Here is a 16,145-nt window from a genome sequence, read left to right as displayed (position 1 = left end):
TGCAGGCTGTTCTTCTGAAGAAATACGAATGTTACTGGAGAGTTTTGGAGAATATTACTGCAGTCTAGAATCATCTCTGATTTCTTTGTGATAGTAGAAGGCTTTCAGCCAGCCTGTTTTGGGTGGCTGTGGATGCACTGCAAAGCAGCAGTCACAGGAGTGGTGCAGCAGAAGGTATGGCTGCCCTACACACTGTAATGGGTAGAAATTCCCAGGATCCCTGCAGCACTATAAACCAGCTGGGAGCAGCCTGGCTGTAGGAACAGGGAGCTGTGTGTGGCTGAGGAGCTGACTGAACCAGCCAGCACAGCGAGGTGGGTCTGGCACCCCAGAAGGCAGGTGAAGCACAGCCAGCTCGGAGCCAGCTCGGAGCCTGCTCGTGTGTCTGCACGGCGTAATTGTGCCCACTGAAGGCTTAGGTAGAGCATTCCCGAGCTGCTGCTTCCCTGCTGCCAGCTGTGTCTCACCTACACCTGGTCTTTGACCAGTGTGGGCACTCGGGGACCACCTCGTTCCAGCTGGAAACATCCCTTAATTCATGCCAGAGGATTTCTGTGTGTGAGCAGAAGGGTGGATTGAGGCGTCATGTTCTCCAAAAATTCTCTGTACTCTTGACACAGGAAAAAAAAAGGAAAGTCTCTTAATACCCATGTATGAAAAACAAACCAAACAAAAAACTCTTAATTTTTATACAGTTTTTTGTTTTTCTTGTTTAAAACATTGACTGAAACCTTAAAGATGTAGTGCATATTTTTTAAGAATATTTTTGTAAACAATCTTGAGTGCACTGGTAAAGCAGGTCTGTGTGGGCATGCCTTGACTGCAGCTGCAGGTTTGATTGCAGAGTAGGTGGCTTTGCTCTGCAGTGTAGAATTGCTGGTGGGATTGCCTGATGGAGCTCAAGTTCAGTTCGTGGCACATGCAGTCATAGGGGTTCAGGGAGCGTGGCTGGAGTTCCTATCTACAGCTGTGCCTTGTTAGCTTTGGATCAGGTAGTTTTTATCTCAGTGTATCAACCTGGTTTCTTTCTTGGTTTTGTACTTCTACTCCAAAACACAGCCACAATGGAGAAAGACAGGTTTGGATAGAGATAATGTTATCTTGTGCCTGTCAGGACCGGGTGTGAAAGCAAAAGGAAGTTTGATTTCTTTAATTGTAATGGAGTACTGTCTGTTACACAGCTTGAAAAGAGCAGCCTTTGTTTCCTAGATCTGATAGTTCTGCCACAGTGATAGGTTTGCCTGAGTAACTTATTCCTCCTTATCTTGTGTATGAATTTGGATTTCCAAGGAAAAGCAGGGTTTCCCTTCTTATCACATCCAGCACCTGCAGGATCTTGTATTCAACCTGATTTTCAAGTATTGCCATCCTGAACTTTAAGATCAGGTAGTTGTTTAACCACAGCTTCAGAAACAAATCAGGAATAATTTTTTTCCATCTTCGTTTTGCTTAATAGTTTGGCTGTTTCTTTGTGTTCAATTTCTTAATAAATCATAGGATTTATTAATAAATAAATAGGCTCTTGAAAATGTTTCAGCTTACCAGCTATGGTACCTGTTGGCTGTGGGTTTGCTTTTTAACATTACATTAAGCAAGTTCCTGAATGGCTTTGTAACCAGGTCTTAAAGCCAAGTTTTCAGTATGTTGTAAAATTTAAGAAGTGGCAAAATTGCTTTAGGATTGGGAGATTAGACCAAGAGTCCTGGAGTCCTGGCAAAAAGGGCTGCAGAGTATCAAAGGTGAGAGGAATTATTCTCAAAGTCAGCCAGTTTTCAAAATCCTAGTGGTCTTTCCCATCAGTGTGTGTGAGATGCAATTTGCTGCCATCTGGAATTTGCTGCTCGTGGCTCTATCTGTGCTCCAGTCTGTCCTTGGTGCTGTCTCGACGTGGCTCCTGTGTGACCTGGTCACTGCAGAAAACCAGCAGAAAAGAGCAAGAGCTTTCCATCCGTGTCTGGCTGTGACCTGCTTGAGATGGAGTCACTCAGGCTGGCAGGAATGGGATCATCACAAAGGAAGCAAGAGCAGAGAGTTAGGACTGCTCTTCTCGGTGAGAGGGAGTTGGATTGGTTCCTTTTCTGGCCCCTGATGGCTCCAAGGGGCTCAGTTCTGCTGGCACTCTGAGCAGGCAGCTGCGTGCTGTTTGTGTGGGGTTTCTGCAGGGACATGACTCTGGCTGCCCTGATCAGGGATGGCCTCCAGCACACACTGGTACCAGCTTGGGGACACAGATGTCCCCAACCCTGCCTGTTTACAGAGCTAATCCGTGCCCTTCACGTGGTTAATCAGGAACACTCAGGGGTGGGCTCAGTTCACACTTTCTCACACACAGATCTTTATGTGAGTTAGTTTGCGCACAGCAATGAGCAGTATTATTCGTTAACCCTTAACGAGCCCATGCTATTGAGATTTTGAGAAAACGGCAGAAATACAACCCAGGAAGGGAAAGCTTGGTCACTGTATTTATGAAATCTGTTATTTCTGTTTTCAAGCCAGCCACTTCTGTTTCAAGAGAAGCAGTAGCCTTTCCCTTCCCTGTGCTGCTTTTATCTCCCATCCAAAAAAGCCTTGCCAGCAACCTGGTATGTCAGTAAGCACAGCCTGGCTGCCTGCCTTCAGGAGGCTGCTGCCAGCTGCTTAGCTTGAAACACTTGCAGACCACTCTCAGTGTTCCTGGGGATGGCAAGAGAAACACCACCTGGGCCTAGTCCCTTTTTCCTCCATGTGCCATTTCACTCAGATGCCCAAAGACAATATACATGGAGCAAAGAAAGGATTTAATTCAGCAGTGCCATGACTGTGCAAAGCACCCTCTGACATGGACATGGACTGTACAGAAACCAACACTGCAGGAGAGTGTGCTGACAAAAGGAAAGATTCATTGATGATCTAAACCCTATATAAATATGCAAGCAAGCAAGCAAACAACAAACCCACAGCGTGCAATTTCCCTGGTGCAAGCTTTTAATTTGTACACATAGTTATTTCACAAAAGATTCATCACAAAAGTGTCACAAAAGTGATATCTTGCTTGGTCTGTTCTCCACTGTACAGTGTAGTTGTATAGTATCCCAGTGCTCCAAAACCAATAAAATCACCTTCCCTGGTGATGCTGAAAAAACACATTCTTGCTTTTAACAGAGGGGAATATCCTGACCTGCTCAGGAGAAATGATATCTTAAGGAGAATGGAAACCAATTTCTGGCTCAGTGGTGGGTCCATACCTCTACTGTATAAATCCTTTTGCCCGTGGTTTTTTGATGTGGAAAAACTGCCATTTTCCTCCCTTGAAACAACCTTCCCATAGATATTCCCAAGCCCTAGGCTGTTTTCCTGCAAAGTGTGTTCTGTTGTTTCTTTTTCAACTCCTTTGACTGGCAGTGCACTTTATGGTCCAATCACAAAGAACAAGAGTTAATTAGGGTCTTGGAGGGGGATTAAGAACATTTTAAACAAAAAATCATTCTCTGGATGTTAGGACTGCTTTGGGAACAAATAGGGTACAGGAAGGTGGGAAGTGGGACTTTGATTTGTGATTTGACAGTCCAGTTGTGACTGGGCCAGAGTGATGTTCTTGTCACATCACGTTGTCCATTAATTCTTTTGGCAAGTTTTATTTCCTACGCGAGTCGGCCACGAGGAGTGGTGTCCAGGGATAGTGTTTCTTCTCAGGCTTTTTCCATGGTATGCAGCTGATCTTCCAGCATGCAAGTCACCCGTGCTGACAAGAATCAGATGCACCTGTTCCTTGACCACAGCCCATTCCACAGATGCAGATTAAAAGCCCCTAAAAAGAAAGGCCTGGAGGGCGTGGACCAGTTGAGCTGGGTAATTTCACTGCCAGAGGTATTTTTAGTATAAACTGTGTGCTTGCATCTAAGTTTGGAGTGATTGTAATTATGTTAGAAGTTTTGTTACACAAAAATAAACAGCTGCTCAGGACCACAAAGCATTCTGATTCACATGTGGCAACGCTTTTCCTAATGTGCCCATTGGGATTCCTTGCCTCAACTCTACTGCCTGCTTCAGCAAAGTGCTTTGCTCTTCATCAATTTCAGCAGAATAGTTTTGGTTATTTTTGGGGGGATTTTGTTAACTGGGTTATGAGAGGTGCTGTCATCTTCTTCTCCTCAGCAATACCTGTACTTTGATTATAAACTGCAGATATTTCCTTGCAAAGAAACACTATATTTACATATATACTATATTGCATCTATATGCTTCACATTTCCCTGGGCTGGTCTATCAGATCTCAAGACTTCTGAAGATTCCTGCAATGGATTTATGGATGTATGCAGAAAGTGTGGGCTGCAGAAGGACAGCGTTCACATTATTGTGCTTACAAGGGGTTTGCTAGCCAAGGGCAAAGAACACTCTTCCTTAAGCTTTCAGTCAAAAACCGGTCTAGACATTTTTATCACATTAAACAGTCCTGAAGCATTTAATAGGTATGTGACAGGAAAAAAAAGCAGTCTGAACTAGCTGACCAGTTTTCTTATGGGAAAAGCCTGCTGGGCTCAAGTTTTTATTCCTTGCAATGGTAATTATAATGCTGGACATGCTTAACAGTGATGAAGACAAAGCTGGTTTTAAACACGTAAAAAGTTAACTTTCTACAGGGTCTGCTGTGTTTTGGGTGTGATGCTGCTCTTTGTTTTGATGGGCTGTGCCTTTGCTGAGCCTGTGTGCCACTTGTTACTGAGCTGTAGGAGGCCAGAGTGGATGGTGGCAGCTGTAGTTAAGCACCACTTGAGAACACTTCAGTTCATCCAGCCAGTGCAAATGGCAAAACATTTTCTCTCTGTCTCTGCAAGTGTCCCTTTATCAATTTTTATGATGTAACTGGTTAATATCTGTTGATTCCCACTGCATTTGATGGCTTCCAAACAGACTGCTCTTACTTTGACCTCCACCCTCACGTCTAGAATCAGTTCTTTCACCTTTCCAGGCTTCTTCCCCATTCATCTGTTGGTCTGTCTGCAGCGTGGGGCAATACTGAGCTCCTCCCCTACAGGAGCCCTGCCATCCCCCCTCCTGAGCTGCCACAGTAAGTGACCCCCTCTGCCCATGCCTGGAATGTTGGCAGTGTTCCTGCCACTTCTCTTTTTCACCCCCACTACACAACACCAGCATTGTTTTTCTTTTGGTCTTTCTTAGTGTATATTCCACCCAGTTCCTTCCTTTCCAGTTATATTGCAGTTACCCAGCTTCATACTTGGAATAATCTCTAAAAATAGCCTTGCCTGTGCTATCCCAAATAATTTCCATTTCAGCTTTACCAAACTATATGCTGTTCTCTTCTAGCATGGTGAAAGTGTGGCCATCTCGGGCACTTTGTCAGGCTGCCTCAGCCCACATCAGTGCCAGACACCCCATCCTTGCTTCCTGTAGCTTTTCCTGTTAGTTCCTTCCTCCTCTTTTCAATTCTTATGCTCTTCCCCACACATTTCACTTCTCTCAGCCCTGATGGCTGTCTGGAGGCAGGAGTGTCCTCATGGTATTCATGCTTTCACCTTTCCAGGGAGAGAGGAGAAGGCGCTGCTCATCTCCCTGCCTGTGTGGGTGTGTTCCCCGTGTACCTGTGAGGGCAGAGCTATCCTCTGCTTGAGCTATGTGTCCCTTTCCTCCTCAGCACAAGTGGGGGTCACAGCAGCAGGTGGCAAGAAAGAACAGTGATGATGATGATGATGATGACGAGCTCCGAGAGGGATCAGCTCCAACTCTCCTGTTGTTTGACACTGAAATTACATCCTGAAGTTAGGAATTCAGAGAAATTGAGTCCCCTGACTCTGGTGTTGCCAGCTGGTCCAGAAAAATCTGAATAAATGGGGTTTCTCAGCATGCAGTAGATCTTGCTGTTTATTAGGAGCTGTCAGAGAAGTGTTCCAAAGGGGCTGTGTGGGCCAGCAGGCCATACCAGCACTCCTGACTGGCAGGCTGGCCCTCCTTTCTGTCTCCATACAGGACAAATAGGTTACATACCAACACTTTTATTTTTATCCCTTTAGGAATACTCTGTCAAATCATCCACTTGGAGCAATGAAAAATTGAGATGCCTTTCCTTCAGAAATGTCATATCTATATTATGAATAGCTGAACAAGCCAAAATGCATCCAGCAGGAAATTCGGAGAGGCTGCTGGCTTGGAGCACTCCCCCACCCTGCTCTTTAACAGCTGACATGCCTGGTTTTACCCCATTTCTTCAACAAGCCATACATTCATATTCAAATATTAGTGACTTTTGAGGGTGCTGTTCTGAAGTCATGTAAACAGCTGAATGCCTCCATAATGACTGTATTAGCACTGTGAACTGTTCTATCAGATGACGTTCTGAGCAGTCTCAGGCAGCTTCTCTTCACCCCACAGAGACAACGGCTGTCAGTTTGGTGGCCACTGCAGGGATAGGAAACAGAGCACAACGTCAAGAGAGTTGTTTTAATATTTGATTAATAGAAATGAATATGTAGATTGTGCAGGTTCTCTGAGGCAGGGATTAGTGAGAGAGACTGTGATGCCATGTTTTATGCATTCCCATTTTTTGCTTGTGGTTAACTATGAGCTTACAGCTAAAGGATTGGGGATATTTTTTCTTTATCCTTGGCCACGTTTTCTGCACAATCTTTCCTATTGTTTTCAGAACTTCTGGGCAGCGGCACAACAACCGTTTAAAAAGAAATATGGCTGAAACAAATTGACAAGAAACGCTTACTCTGCCACCTACCTACCATAATGAAGGAACAATAACTAAAAGTTCAGAACCAGTTGCTTTTCCTCTTGTTTCTCTGCGAAATTCAAGATATAAATAAGTGATAACCTGGTGTATCTCCAACGTGGCTGTCTGTATTTATCCTGCTGGAAAGAGGGCTTCTGGATTTCCAAATGTTGGGCAGCAGTTTATTTTCAGCCTTGCCTAGTTGTGATACGCTGTTTAAAACCAGGGCAATCTCATTTTCAGCAAAAAGGCCCACTTTGTTAATGATTTAGCACTGGGGGTTATTGGTGATGAAAAGGGTACTTAGCATTGCTAATTCTGTAAGACAAGTCTTGCTAGCCTCATTCTTTAGAGGGAGGAAGAGGAAAGTGGGAAATAGTAAAATGTCCATCCAGGACTCCAGAGCTGTCTGGCTCACCCCCAGCTGCAGCCTGGATCCTTTGACTCCTACCTACCCCAAAGGGGAAGTGTTTTTCCTGAGCAATTGATGATGAGTGCTGGTTTTGCATACAACAGGCAGACTGACTGCTGCGGCGTGAAAAAAGCAGACAAGTTGAACCTCTGCAACAGGGTTTAGGCCAGGCAGTTTATTATTTTTTCTCCATCTGTTAAATGTCATTGTGATTCGAAGATGTGCTTTTTGCACAGGAGTGTTGAAACACACGCTGTGAACCCCATGTAGTTTCTTTTCCTGATACTGACTGGGAGATTTTCTGTGATGTGAACTTGAAATCTTGGCAGAAAATATCATCATTTGCTGTAGCAATTCAGAAAAGATAATTTCCATTCCAATCAGCTGATAATGCCCTGCCTGCATTCCCCTACCTTTGAGATGTGACTTTAGGGTGATGATAAAGGGAGGAAGGGAGGGAGGAAGGAAGGAAAGAAAGGAGGGAGGGAAAGTGTTGAGATGGAATCTGAGCAGCATTACATCTTCTCAGATAGATACCAAAATCTTACTGATGTCATGGATTAAACTGCATAATGACAATCTTAAAAGTATAAATGCCCTGTGCATTTCCATGGTGACTGTAGTTCCTAGGCTTTATCCAGGCTACCAATAAATTTGTAATTGGTTTAAACTTCCAACAAATACCTACTTTTAACACACTGCCAACTGTCAAATAATGAACACAGCTTTTTGATATTAATGCATTTTAGACTGCTGGAACAATTGCCAATTACCTTAGCTTTGTCTGAAATTTTAAGCCAACAATGTGGATCACTCTTGTTTTCTCAGAATTCATCCAGAAAACCAGCGAATTATAATGTCACTTTCCTAATTTTAGATTTTAAAGTAACATCTATGTTCCTCACAGCTTATTAGTTTTTAATATATCTGTATATTTTGAAAAAGATCCTAATAAATCATGTCCAAACTTTATTAAAGTTTGGTTTGAACTAAAGTACCTGACCATAGGAGGGATTATTTCAAACACACAGGGATTTAGAAGTTATTACAAAAATATGATCTTGACCTTTCATTGGATTTTATTAATATAAAGTCCGGGCCTGTGTCAGTGTTTGGAAACAGACAACTGTGTCCTCAGGATGTGGTCACGGAGCAGCTGATAGTTGTAGTTTGTTTTATTTTTGTTTGAGGTACTATATTGTGCTCTTTCCAAAACTTTTCCTTGCACTTAGAAAGGAAAGACTGCTGATATTAATGCAGTTTGGAAGTTTGTCTTCATGGTATTTGTAGTTAATAACTCAGTCTTAGGATCTTGCAGTTGTTTTATGTCCTTGGATACCTGAACTCCTGCATTTGTAGTTGGAGTGATGCTCACTTACTGTTGCTTGGTGCTTATCCGTACTCCCACCTGAACTGTTTCTAGAATTTTAATTTCAAACATTTATTCCTGTCTTCCTATCACGTTAAAGTACAGGAACCACTTCTGTTTCAGATGTTTTAGAGCACAATGCACCAGAATAAAGCTAAAAAGAAGAAACTGAAGTTCTAAAGGTCAAAATCACCCATGATTTTAATTCAAATAATTTGCACAAACACTTTGTACAGGTGTACCTAAAAGTGAGAAACACTACTCACTGACTTAAGATGTATTACACGTCAGCAGCAGATTAAACAACAGTAGAAATTAAGTATGGTATTAATTGCCCAAACACCATATTGAAGACTTGTTTTTTTAATAAATCTGACAAATCCCATTCCTTTAGGCTGTAATTTGCTGCTATAGTGATACAAGGTGTCCGAGTTTACAAAACTGTAAAGAGAGAGTTTGGGCTTCAGTAAATCAGGAAATACTTGAGATGTTTTGCAAGTGCTGAGTGTTGGTTGGTTTGTTTGTTTGTTTGTTTTGTTATTCCATGAGGTAGCCTTTGTTTTAACACTGCCTTCCATTGAAAGGCACAGAGTGAAGTAATTAAACTTAATAAAAGTCACTGCTGGTTAAATCCAGACCCACTGTATACATCTATCACATGCTATAGCAATTCAGAAAGGATCTTGGCAGCGATTACACAAACCATTGTTTCCATCAAAGTCCAATTTGCTGTCTATTACTACCTAGGGATGAGATGGCTTCCAGGAAATGGTACACTTGATATTATACTAAATGAATCTTGAGCACCTCTAAGACTTCTGCATGACTAAAGATAAAAATGTAGCATCTTCCACATTTTTAGACAACTTAATGTTTTGTATGGTTGGTGTTATTAGAATGAGACAAAACAGGGAAGGGTCTAGGGAGTGTTTCCTCATCACATGCTCACATGAAAGGAAGTTCACTTGACAGATCTAAAGCAAAATGTTGCTGTTAGATGCATTCTGAATAATATGTGTAAATGAAAATCAATTGTCATTTACTGTCTTTTGATGAGTCAGATTGCTAAATCCTCTGTACAATTCACAACATTATGAAATAATGCTGAAATAATCCCTTGCGGAGATCTGTGCCTTTCCCTTTTCCTCTCACCTTTGCTGTTACAAAATTGAGAATATGAACACCAAATTTCATATCAACAGAAGGAAAGGATAGTAAATACAACTTTACTTATTCCAAGAAATTTGTAGTTTTGTAGTTTTCTATGTCTGGTTTATTAATTTTTAACACTTAAGTTTTTAGAAACATCCAGTTCTGATAGCTCTGCATTTTAGCTCACTATTCCAGTCATACATTTTCTAGGATTATGTATAGATTCTCTTATTGCTTTAGGAGTGTTTTTGAAAATGAGAAAAATATTACCTTTTCTTTGAACACTTTGGTGTTGCAATTGCAACTTTATTTTTGTTTTTCCAGGCATTTCAAGTGATATCTATCTGAAGGCTCCTTTTGGTCAGTAAGTGAAACTAGTAAAGCTGGTTTACAACGGTTGCACACAAGGACTGATCCCAATGTGTGATGAGTCCAGAAGACTTTGGTGATCAGTTCAAAAGGGAAACTCTGCTCTAGTGGATCTGTATTGCTGCTAAGCAGAGAAATAATTTGCCTTCTTGGGCATACAAATGTCTGTAATTTAGAAATCTGTGAGAAATTAGACCTGAGTGAATCATCTGAGAAACTTTCCATAATGGCTTGATTTAAATGTATTTCTAATTGTCAGAACAGAGTTTTGTAATACTGTTGGAAATATACCAGAATAAGTTTATTTACAAAACCAGCAAGTCTCTTTCTATTCCGTTCACTTCTCATAAAGGCATATGCTGTCCCCCTCAAGGAGGATGGGTGGTCAGCACTTATGTCAAAAAATGAGAGTTTTCAAATGAGTAGGAAGGTTTGGGAAAACTCTAGTTATGAACAAACTAGGAAGCCATTAAGACAAGAAGAAAAATATGTGAGGAAGCTGGGGGCTGACGTTTGAGTCCTGTGTTTTATCCTAGGAATTCCACTTGTTAGAAACAGTGGCTGTCATCAGAGGTGGTGACTGAGGCACAGCTGGGACCCGAAGGCAGGACCAGGAGCAGGTACTCATTTCTGAGCTCTGCACGGGCAGCCTCACTGACCTGGGGGAAATGCTCAGCAGATGAGCTCAGAACAGGCCCATTCTTGTCGTGGTCTAAGCCCTCAGCTGCCCCTGCATGCCAGTGCATTCCAGCAATTCAAATGGAATGGAAAATGAGACAAAATGGAAATGGAGAGCAGTGCTAGGTGATGTGTGCTCAGGTATTCTTGTCGTGTGTCTGGTATTCTTCTTGGACCTGTTTTGGGGAGAACTGGTTTCAGTTGCTTGCATTAGCTGTGGGAATAATGTGTTTAAAAATAGACTGCTAAAAAATTAATCTTGAAAAAAAGGAAAAAAAAAAACAAAACTATCCAAATTTGACTGTGGAACAGCTTGGAGAGCTGGGAAATCTTGGAACTGTCTTATAGTATATATTGGGCACTGCAGAAATTCAGCAGCATGACCCTGTTACTTTTTACATAGAATTCACACTATAGTGGCTTTTATTTTCTTAAAACTTACTCTGAATTTTAAGTTCTAGAGTTGAAACCAAGGTTTCATGTTCAAAAGACATAAAACTGCATTTTGCTTTTTTTCATTTTCCTTGTCTCTGCATTTTGCTTATGTTAATGTCAGTACCTTTATGACCAAATGAATTTGACCTTGAGGAGTAAATACATGAAGTTTTGACTTTTCTTCAAGTTTCTAGAAATGTTTACAGTATTTGAATATGAAAGTACTTCAAAGCCTCATTAAAAAATGAAAGGGGCATTTTAAAAAGAATTTCAGTGCTGCACTGCCTGTTTGGTCATGGACAGTTGGATTTTCACTCTAGTCCACAGCTTTGCAGGGAGACTTGCTGGACTGGGATGAACACCATAAAAAATCCCCAAAAGTTAGAGAAATCTGCTGATCTAGATCTGGTTGTCTTTGTAATATAGAATCTTGTTTACCAAACAGGACTGATGGTGAAGGTTACATATACTTCAAGGTGGGGAGATGTCCTGGGATGACTGGGAATGAGAAATAAATTCATTTTTGGGGTTTTTTTAATTGCTTCCTTATATCTGTAAGAAAAACATCCTGGGCAAGATTACTAAAGTCAGCATAGTGTTGGGTGGGTGCTGCACAAGTTTAGGGGATGTAATTCCAAGAGGTGAAATGGCAAACACAGTGTGTAGAGCCTCCTCACCTGTCACTCAGCAAATAGGGATTCATTCCAGAGGCAAAAATAATAATGAATAAAAAAAATTTGACAAGTCCTGTTAAGATACTCGGGGCTAAGCAAAGTGCGGAAATTGTGTTTCTGTGTTTGAAACTGGGGGGGTCAGCTCTGAGGAACTCTGCTGTCCTTTCCAGCAGTGTCTCAACATTGACAGGATGTTTATGGGATGCAAGGAGTATCCTATCCATCATGCTAGCCAGCCCTGTGGATTAGTTTAGAATATCACCTCTTTCCCCAAACATTTGTCTCCTTCATATTAACAGAATCCTTTCCTCCTCCTGTTCAGCCACACCTTGTCCTTCTTTTGGTCACAGAAAGAAAAACGCCAGGATTTATAGCCCACACGCCTCAGATTTAGCTTAGTGCAGCCAAGCTTACAGAAGAGGAAGACTTTTGTGTTAATTAATGCTCTTCTGAATATGGTTAATTTTGTGTCCTCGCTCTTTGGGTACTTCAGGTGAATTTCATGTCATCCAAATCATGCCTTCAGGTATAAATCAGTGTTGGAAGAAAGGGAGATACTGCAAGAGGCATTTAACTACTGCACTTCACCCACATCTCCCTCGTAGTCATTAATTAACTCCTGAGGTGTATTTATAACAGTGTTCTTTCTACTTTTGTGAATGGTATGTATTCAGAGGAGTTATTATACTTTGAGAACTCTTAAGTCAGTAAGAAGATTTGATTTCAGTTTTTGAGGCGGTATAAAAGTTTTCAAATTAAAATTTTACTGCCTTTAAATTTAGTTCCTTAACCTTCTATGTCTCCCAGTTGAATCCTCACACATTTCATTGTTATTTAATTTCTCTAAAGAGGCTAATTCTTGATTCTCATCATAGTGAGAATATATGCATGCATATATTTGCATCCATATGAAAGCTACAATGTCATGTTTGTTTGGGTTTGCTGGTTGGGATTGGTGTTGTTTTTCACTGTCTTTGAACTGCTAAAAAAATTGATGAAAATTAACAGAGGTCCAAAGAGTGACAGGGGAATATTTTGTATTTTAGCTTGGTGATCTTAAAAGCTAACAGGGTTAAGAAGAAAATGGATTTTTGAGAGGAGTGTAAAAAATGTGAGAGACTGAAAAGAGCTTTTCTAAAGGCAGTGAGAATTTTCTTCACCTTCTGCACAGCTGCCAAAGCATAAGGCTTAAAAATGTTGTTACGATTCCTCCAACTCCTTGCTGCATGTACTCAAGCTGTCTTTCTCTCACACTTCATCTGTCTCTGTTCATCTGTAAACTGAAGTGACCTATGAGAGCAGAGCTAAAGAAGGGGCTGGGAAGGTGGGAAATAACAACGAGCTGGAGTCCCTGAGACAGAAGTTGTTTGCTGGATGAATTGTGAGCAGTCAGGCATGTTTTCTTGCCGCTAAACGCAAGGTTACGCAAATAAGATGAAGGGCTGTAGTCCTGGTTCCTGTGACAGGGGGTGGTGCTGGGTTACTGGTCCTGGTCCAGACCCCTGACTTCAGAAAGGCAGCAGGGAAAGTGGAGAGGGCTCAGGCTGACTGCAAGGTTTGAGAAATGTGCATTGCAGCACAAACTGAGGAGCTCCTTCTGTGTAATGTCTCAGCGATGAAGTAACGGGTTCATCAGACTGTGTGAGTACTCAGATGGAGGAAGGACCTCTGTGGAGGAGGCTTTTCCAGAGCTCTGTTTCTGGGACTAGATGATGAGCTCAGCTGTGTTGACCAGGTGCATGTGTGTAGTGTTAAGGTGGTGAGTCTTTCTGAGAGTTAGAGTGTGTGCCCAAGCACTCTTCCCATCCAGGTTTCAGAGTGCCAGATGTGGAAGGAGCATTAGGATGTGCCCTACACAGCACTTCAGGGCACTTGCAGAACTTTTAAATCTGGGTTTGTGTGGGGTTCAGCACCAGTATAAAAGGGGAAAAAGCCATTTCTACAGTCTTGGGACTGTGGAGGAATATTCTTCACAGCCTTAAAAGTGCCATCACATTTCTGGTGTTTTAGCACAGAATGTGTCAGCTTTTCCCAGAGGGATGGGAGCATTTATTGCTGCATGAACTACCTGTTGTATTTGAAGACCATTCTGATAATAGAAGACATTTGAATCGATAGGGGAACAGCCACCATGCCATAAAAATAGTGGTTATCACTTCAGGTGTGTATGTTTTAAGTTTCCTTTGCCTTAAGAACAGCCACTATGTTTCCAATTTGTTGTGATTATTCTGAGCTGCTATGTGAAGTCCATGAGCTGCAAAGAACATGGCCCCATCATGCTGCTGCAATGGGGTGGCTATCCTGATATCCAGCTTCCCTCATGAAATGAGGGAAAAGCAGCTCTAGGCTGATCTGAATTGGAAGAGACATGAAAATTATATGTATTTAAAAAAAAATTGGCACTTTCCTTGAAAGAATCTCAAACCATCTCATAATACTCATTAATAAAATTATATTCCTTGTTTACAGTGTGGCAAGGGCCAAATGCACAGGAGTGGCTAAAAGAAAAGGGAGCTTTTGATAAGATATTGGATATAGATGATCTATTTTCTTCAAAGCTTCACTGGGAGAAAAAAGGTACAGACTAATAGTTTAAATATAATTTAGCCTTTTTTTTTAAGATTAGGAAATAGACACCAATTATTTTGAATTTTCATCCTGTTTTCAATTAAAATGAACACTTAATGGTGACATGTATATATAACTGTCAAACAGTGTTTTTGATTTCTCTATCAATGACCAAAAAAGGGCAGGAGATGGGTTAACATGAAAATGTACTTTGCATGTTTTAAGTAGTAGGGTTGTTTTTTCAGTAGAAAATTACCAAAATAACTGTTCTTAAAGCAAATGTTGGACAGTCTTTTAACAGTTCTTTTGTTCTCATTCTTTTTCTTGTTAGAAGATGTTTTATGTGAATGAAAGCAAGACAGACAAGGGGCATACTACAAAGTTCTTAGGCTCTTTTAATCACTTGCCTTTATTCTGGGTTTAAAATTCAGTCAGAGAAGACATCTCTGTGTGCATGCATTGCCCAGGCTGTCATGCTCTCCCTGGAGTTTTATGTGACTCTTTATTCTTCTGGCTTGGAGAAATGTTCCCAGGTCTTGTGCCTGTGCTGCAGCAGGTGCAGGGCTGGTCACCCTTAACCCGTGTGGTGCCTCTGGGGGCAGTCAGGAGTGGCTAAGCATCCCCAGCTGTCACTGCAGGGACGAGCAGGACAGGCTGGGCTCAGTGGGGTGGCCCTGTCCTGCTGTCACCCTCCATGTCCCCTCTCACAGCACAATTCCCTGACATCCAGCACTCAGCTTACCTGGCCTTGCTGCTGCCAAGGGCATTCCCACTCTTTGTGCCCCAATGGATAAAGGGATGATCAGGATGCTGTGTGACCTGGATGGCATTAGGAAGCAGGAGCAACCACTTCAGATGAAAAGAACTTAAATGAAATCTCAGAGTATTTAGCTGGGGCATTTTCTGCCCCATTTTCTGCCCCATTTTCTGCCCCATTTTCTGCCCCTTCCAGTGTAACCTGGAAGGCATTGGAAAGCAACTGGATAATTTGCTGTCTTTATTGTAATGTCCATACAATATGACTTCTGGGTTTTATTTTAAATTGACAATTTTGTTGACATTTGTTCTCTTGCAGAAGTGCACAAGACAACTACCTAGTTTTATTTAATGGCCTATATCTCTAAACAGGATTTTTCCCTATGAATTTTGACATATATATTATTCACATCTTGAATTATGGATAAAATACAACTGAAAATACCCAGGAATTTATTTAACATAAATGAAATTTGAAACAGAAAAATGTATTTTGCCACTGTAGCATACAGTTTAGGATGTTAAGAAAAAGTTTAATCTGTCTCTGTAACATCTGGTGTTTTCCAGTAAAAAAAGAAGTATTTGTCTGCATTACAGGTTGTGGTATTTGGTCACCTAGAGCTAGGTTAATCCCAGCCTCATTGTACTCTAGAAGTTACAGTGCAAGTGTTTTTCAAATGATTAAGTTCATACACACATTTTACAAGTATTTTCCATTTTAAAGATATGAAACAAAATTATTCCTAGGAGGAAAGCTCTTGATTTGGAAATGCACTGTGACTTTTTAGTACTTCTGTATGAAAGAAAAAGCTAAAAGTCACTTTTTTTCCTGCTTGGCCTTTGAAATACTCCTTTTGAAGGACAGTAATTGAACTGTGCTTTTCCATTCCATTTCAGGTTTTTCGTCTGTAATCATGGCAAAACCTTATGAATTTAACTGGCAGAAGCCAGTTCCCTCTTTTATGCAAGATGGAGCTGTGTTTGATAGATACGAAGAGGTAAGAAGCCAGTTGCCTTTCA

The 16,145-nt window shown here is 41.3% G+C and overlaps 1 protein-coding gene across 5 annotated transcripts in view; it reads left to right on the top strand.

Annotated features, from left to right (window-relative positions):
• The window catches only part of PLCB4 (phospholipase C beta 4), a 185,911-nt gene that overhangs the window by 85,168 nt on the left and 84,598 nt on the right, over positions 1–16,145 (top strand). For 4 of the 5 annotated variants that reach the window (XM_068186061.1, XM_068186059.1, XM_068186060.1 and 1 more), the window contains exon 3: positions 16,023–16,123. The exons of the other annotated variant lie outside the window; for it this stretch is intronic. In XM_068186061.1, the coding sequence (XP_068042162.1) occupies positions 16,040–16,123 (84 nt within the window). In that variant the 5' untranslated portion in view covers positions 16,023–16,039. The remainder of the gene's footprint in view (positions 1–16,022; positions 16,124–16,145) is intronic. 5 annotated transcript variants of the gene reach the window in all.

The sequence above is a fragment of the Anomalospiza imberbis genome, chromosome 3 (genome assembly GCF_031753505.1).
Source record: "Anomalospiza imberbis isolate Cuckoo-Finch-1a 21T00152 chromosome 3, ASM3175350v1, whole genome shotgun sequence".
Lineage (NCBI taxonomy): Eukaryota > Metazoa > Chordata > Aves > Passeriformes > Viduidae > Anomalospiza > Anomalospiza imberbis.
The sequence above is the reverse complement of the archived record's forward strand: the minus strand, read 5'-3'. Positions and strand labels throughout refer to the sequence as shown.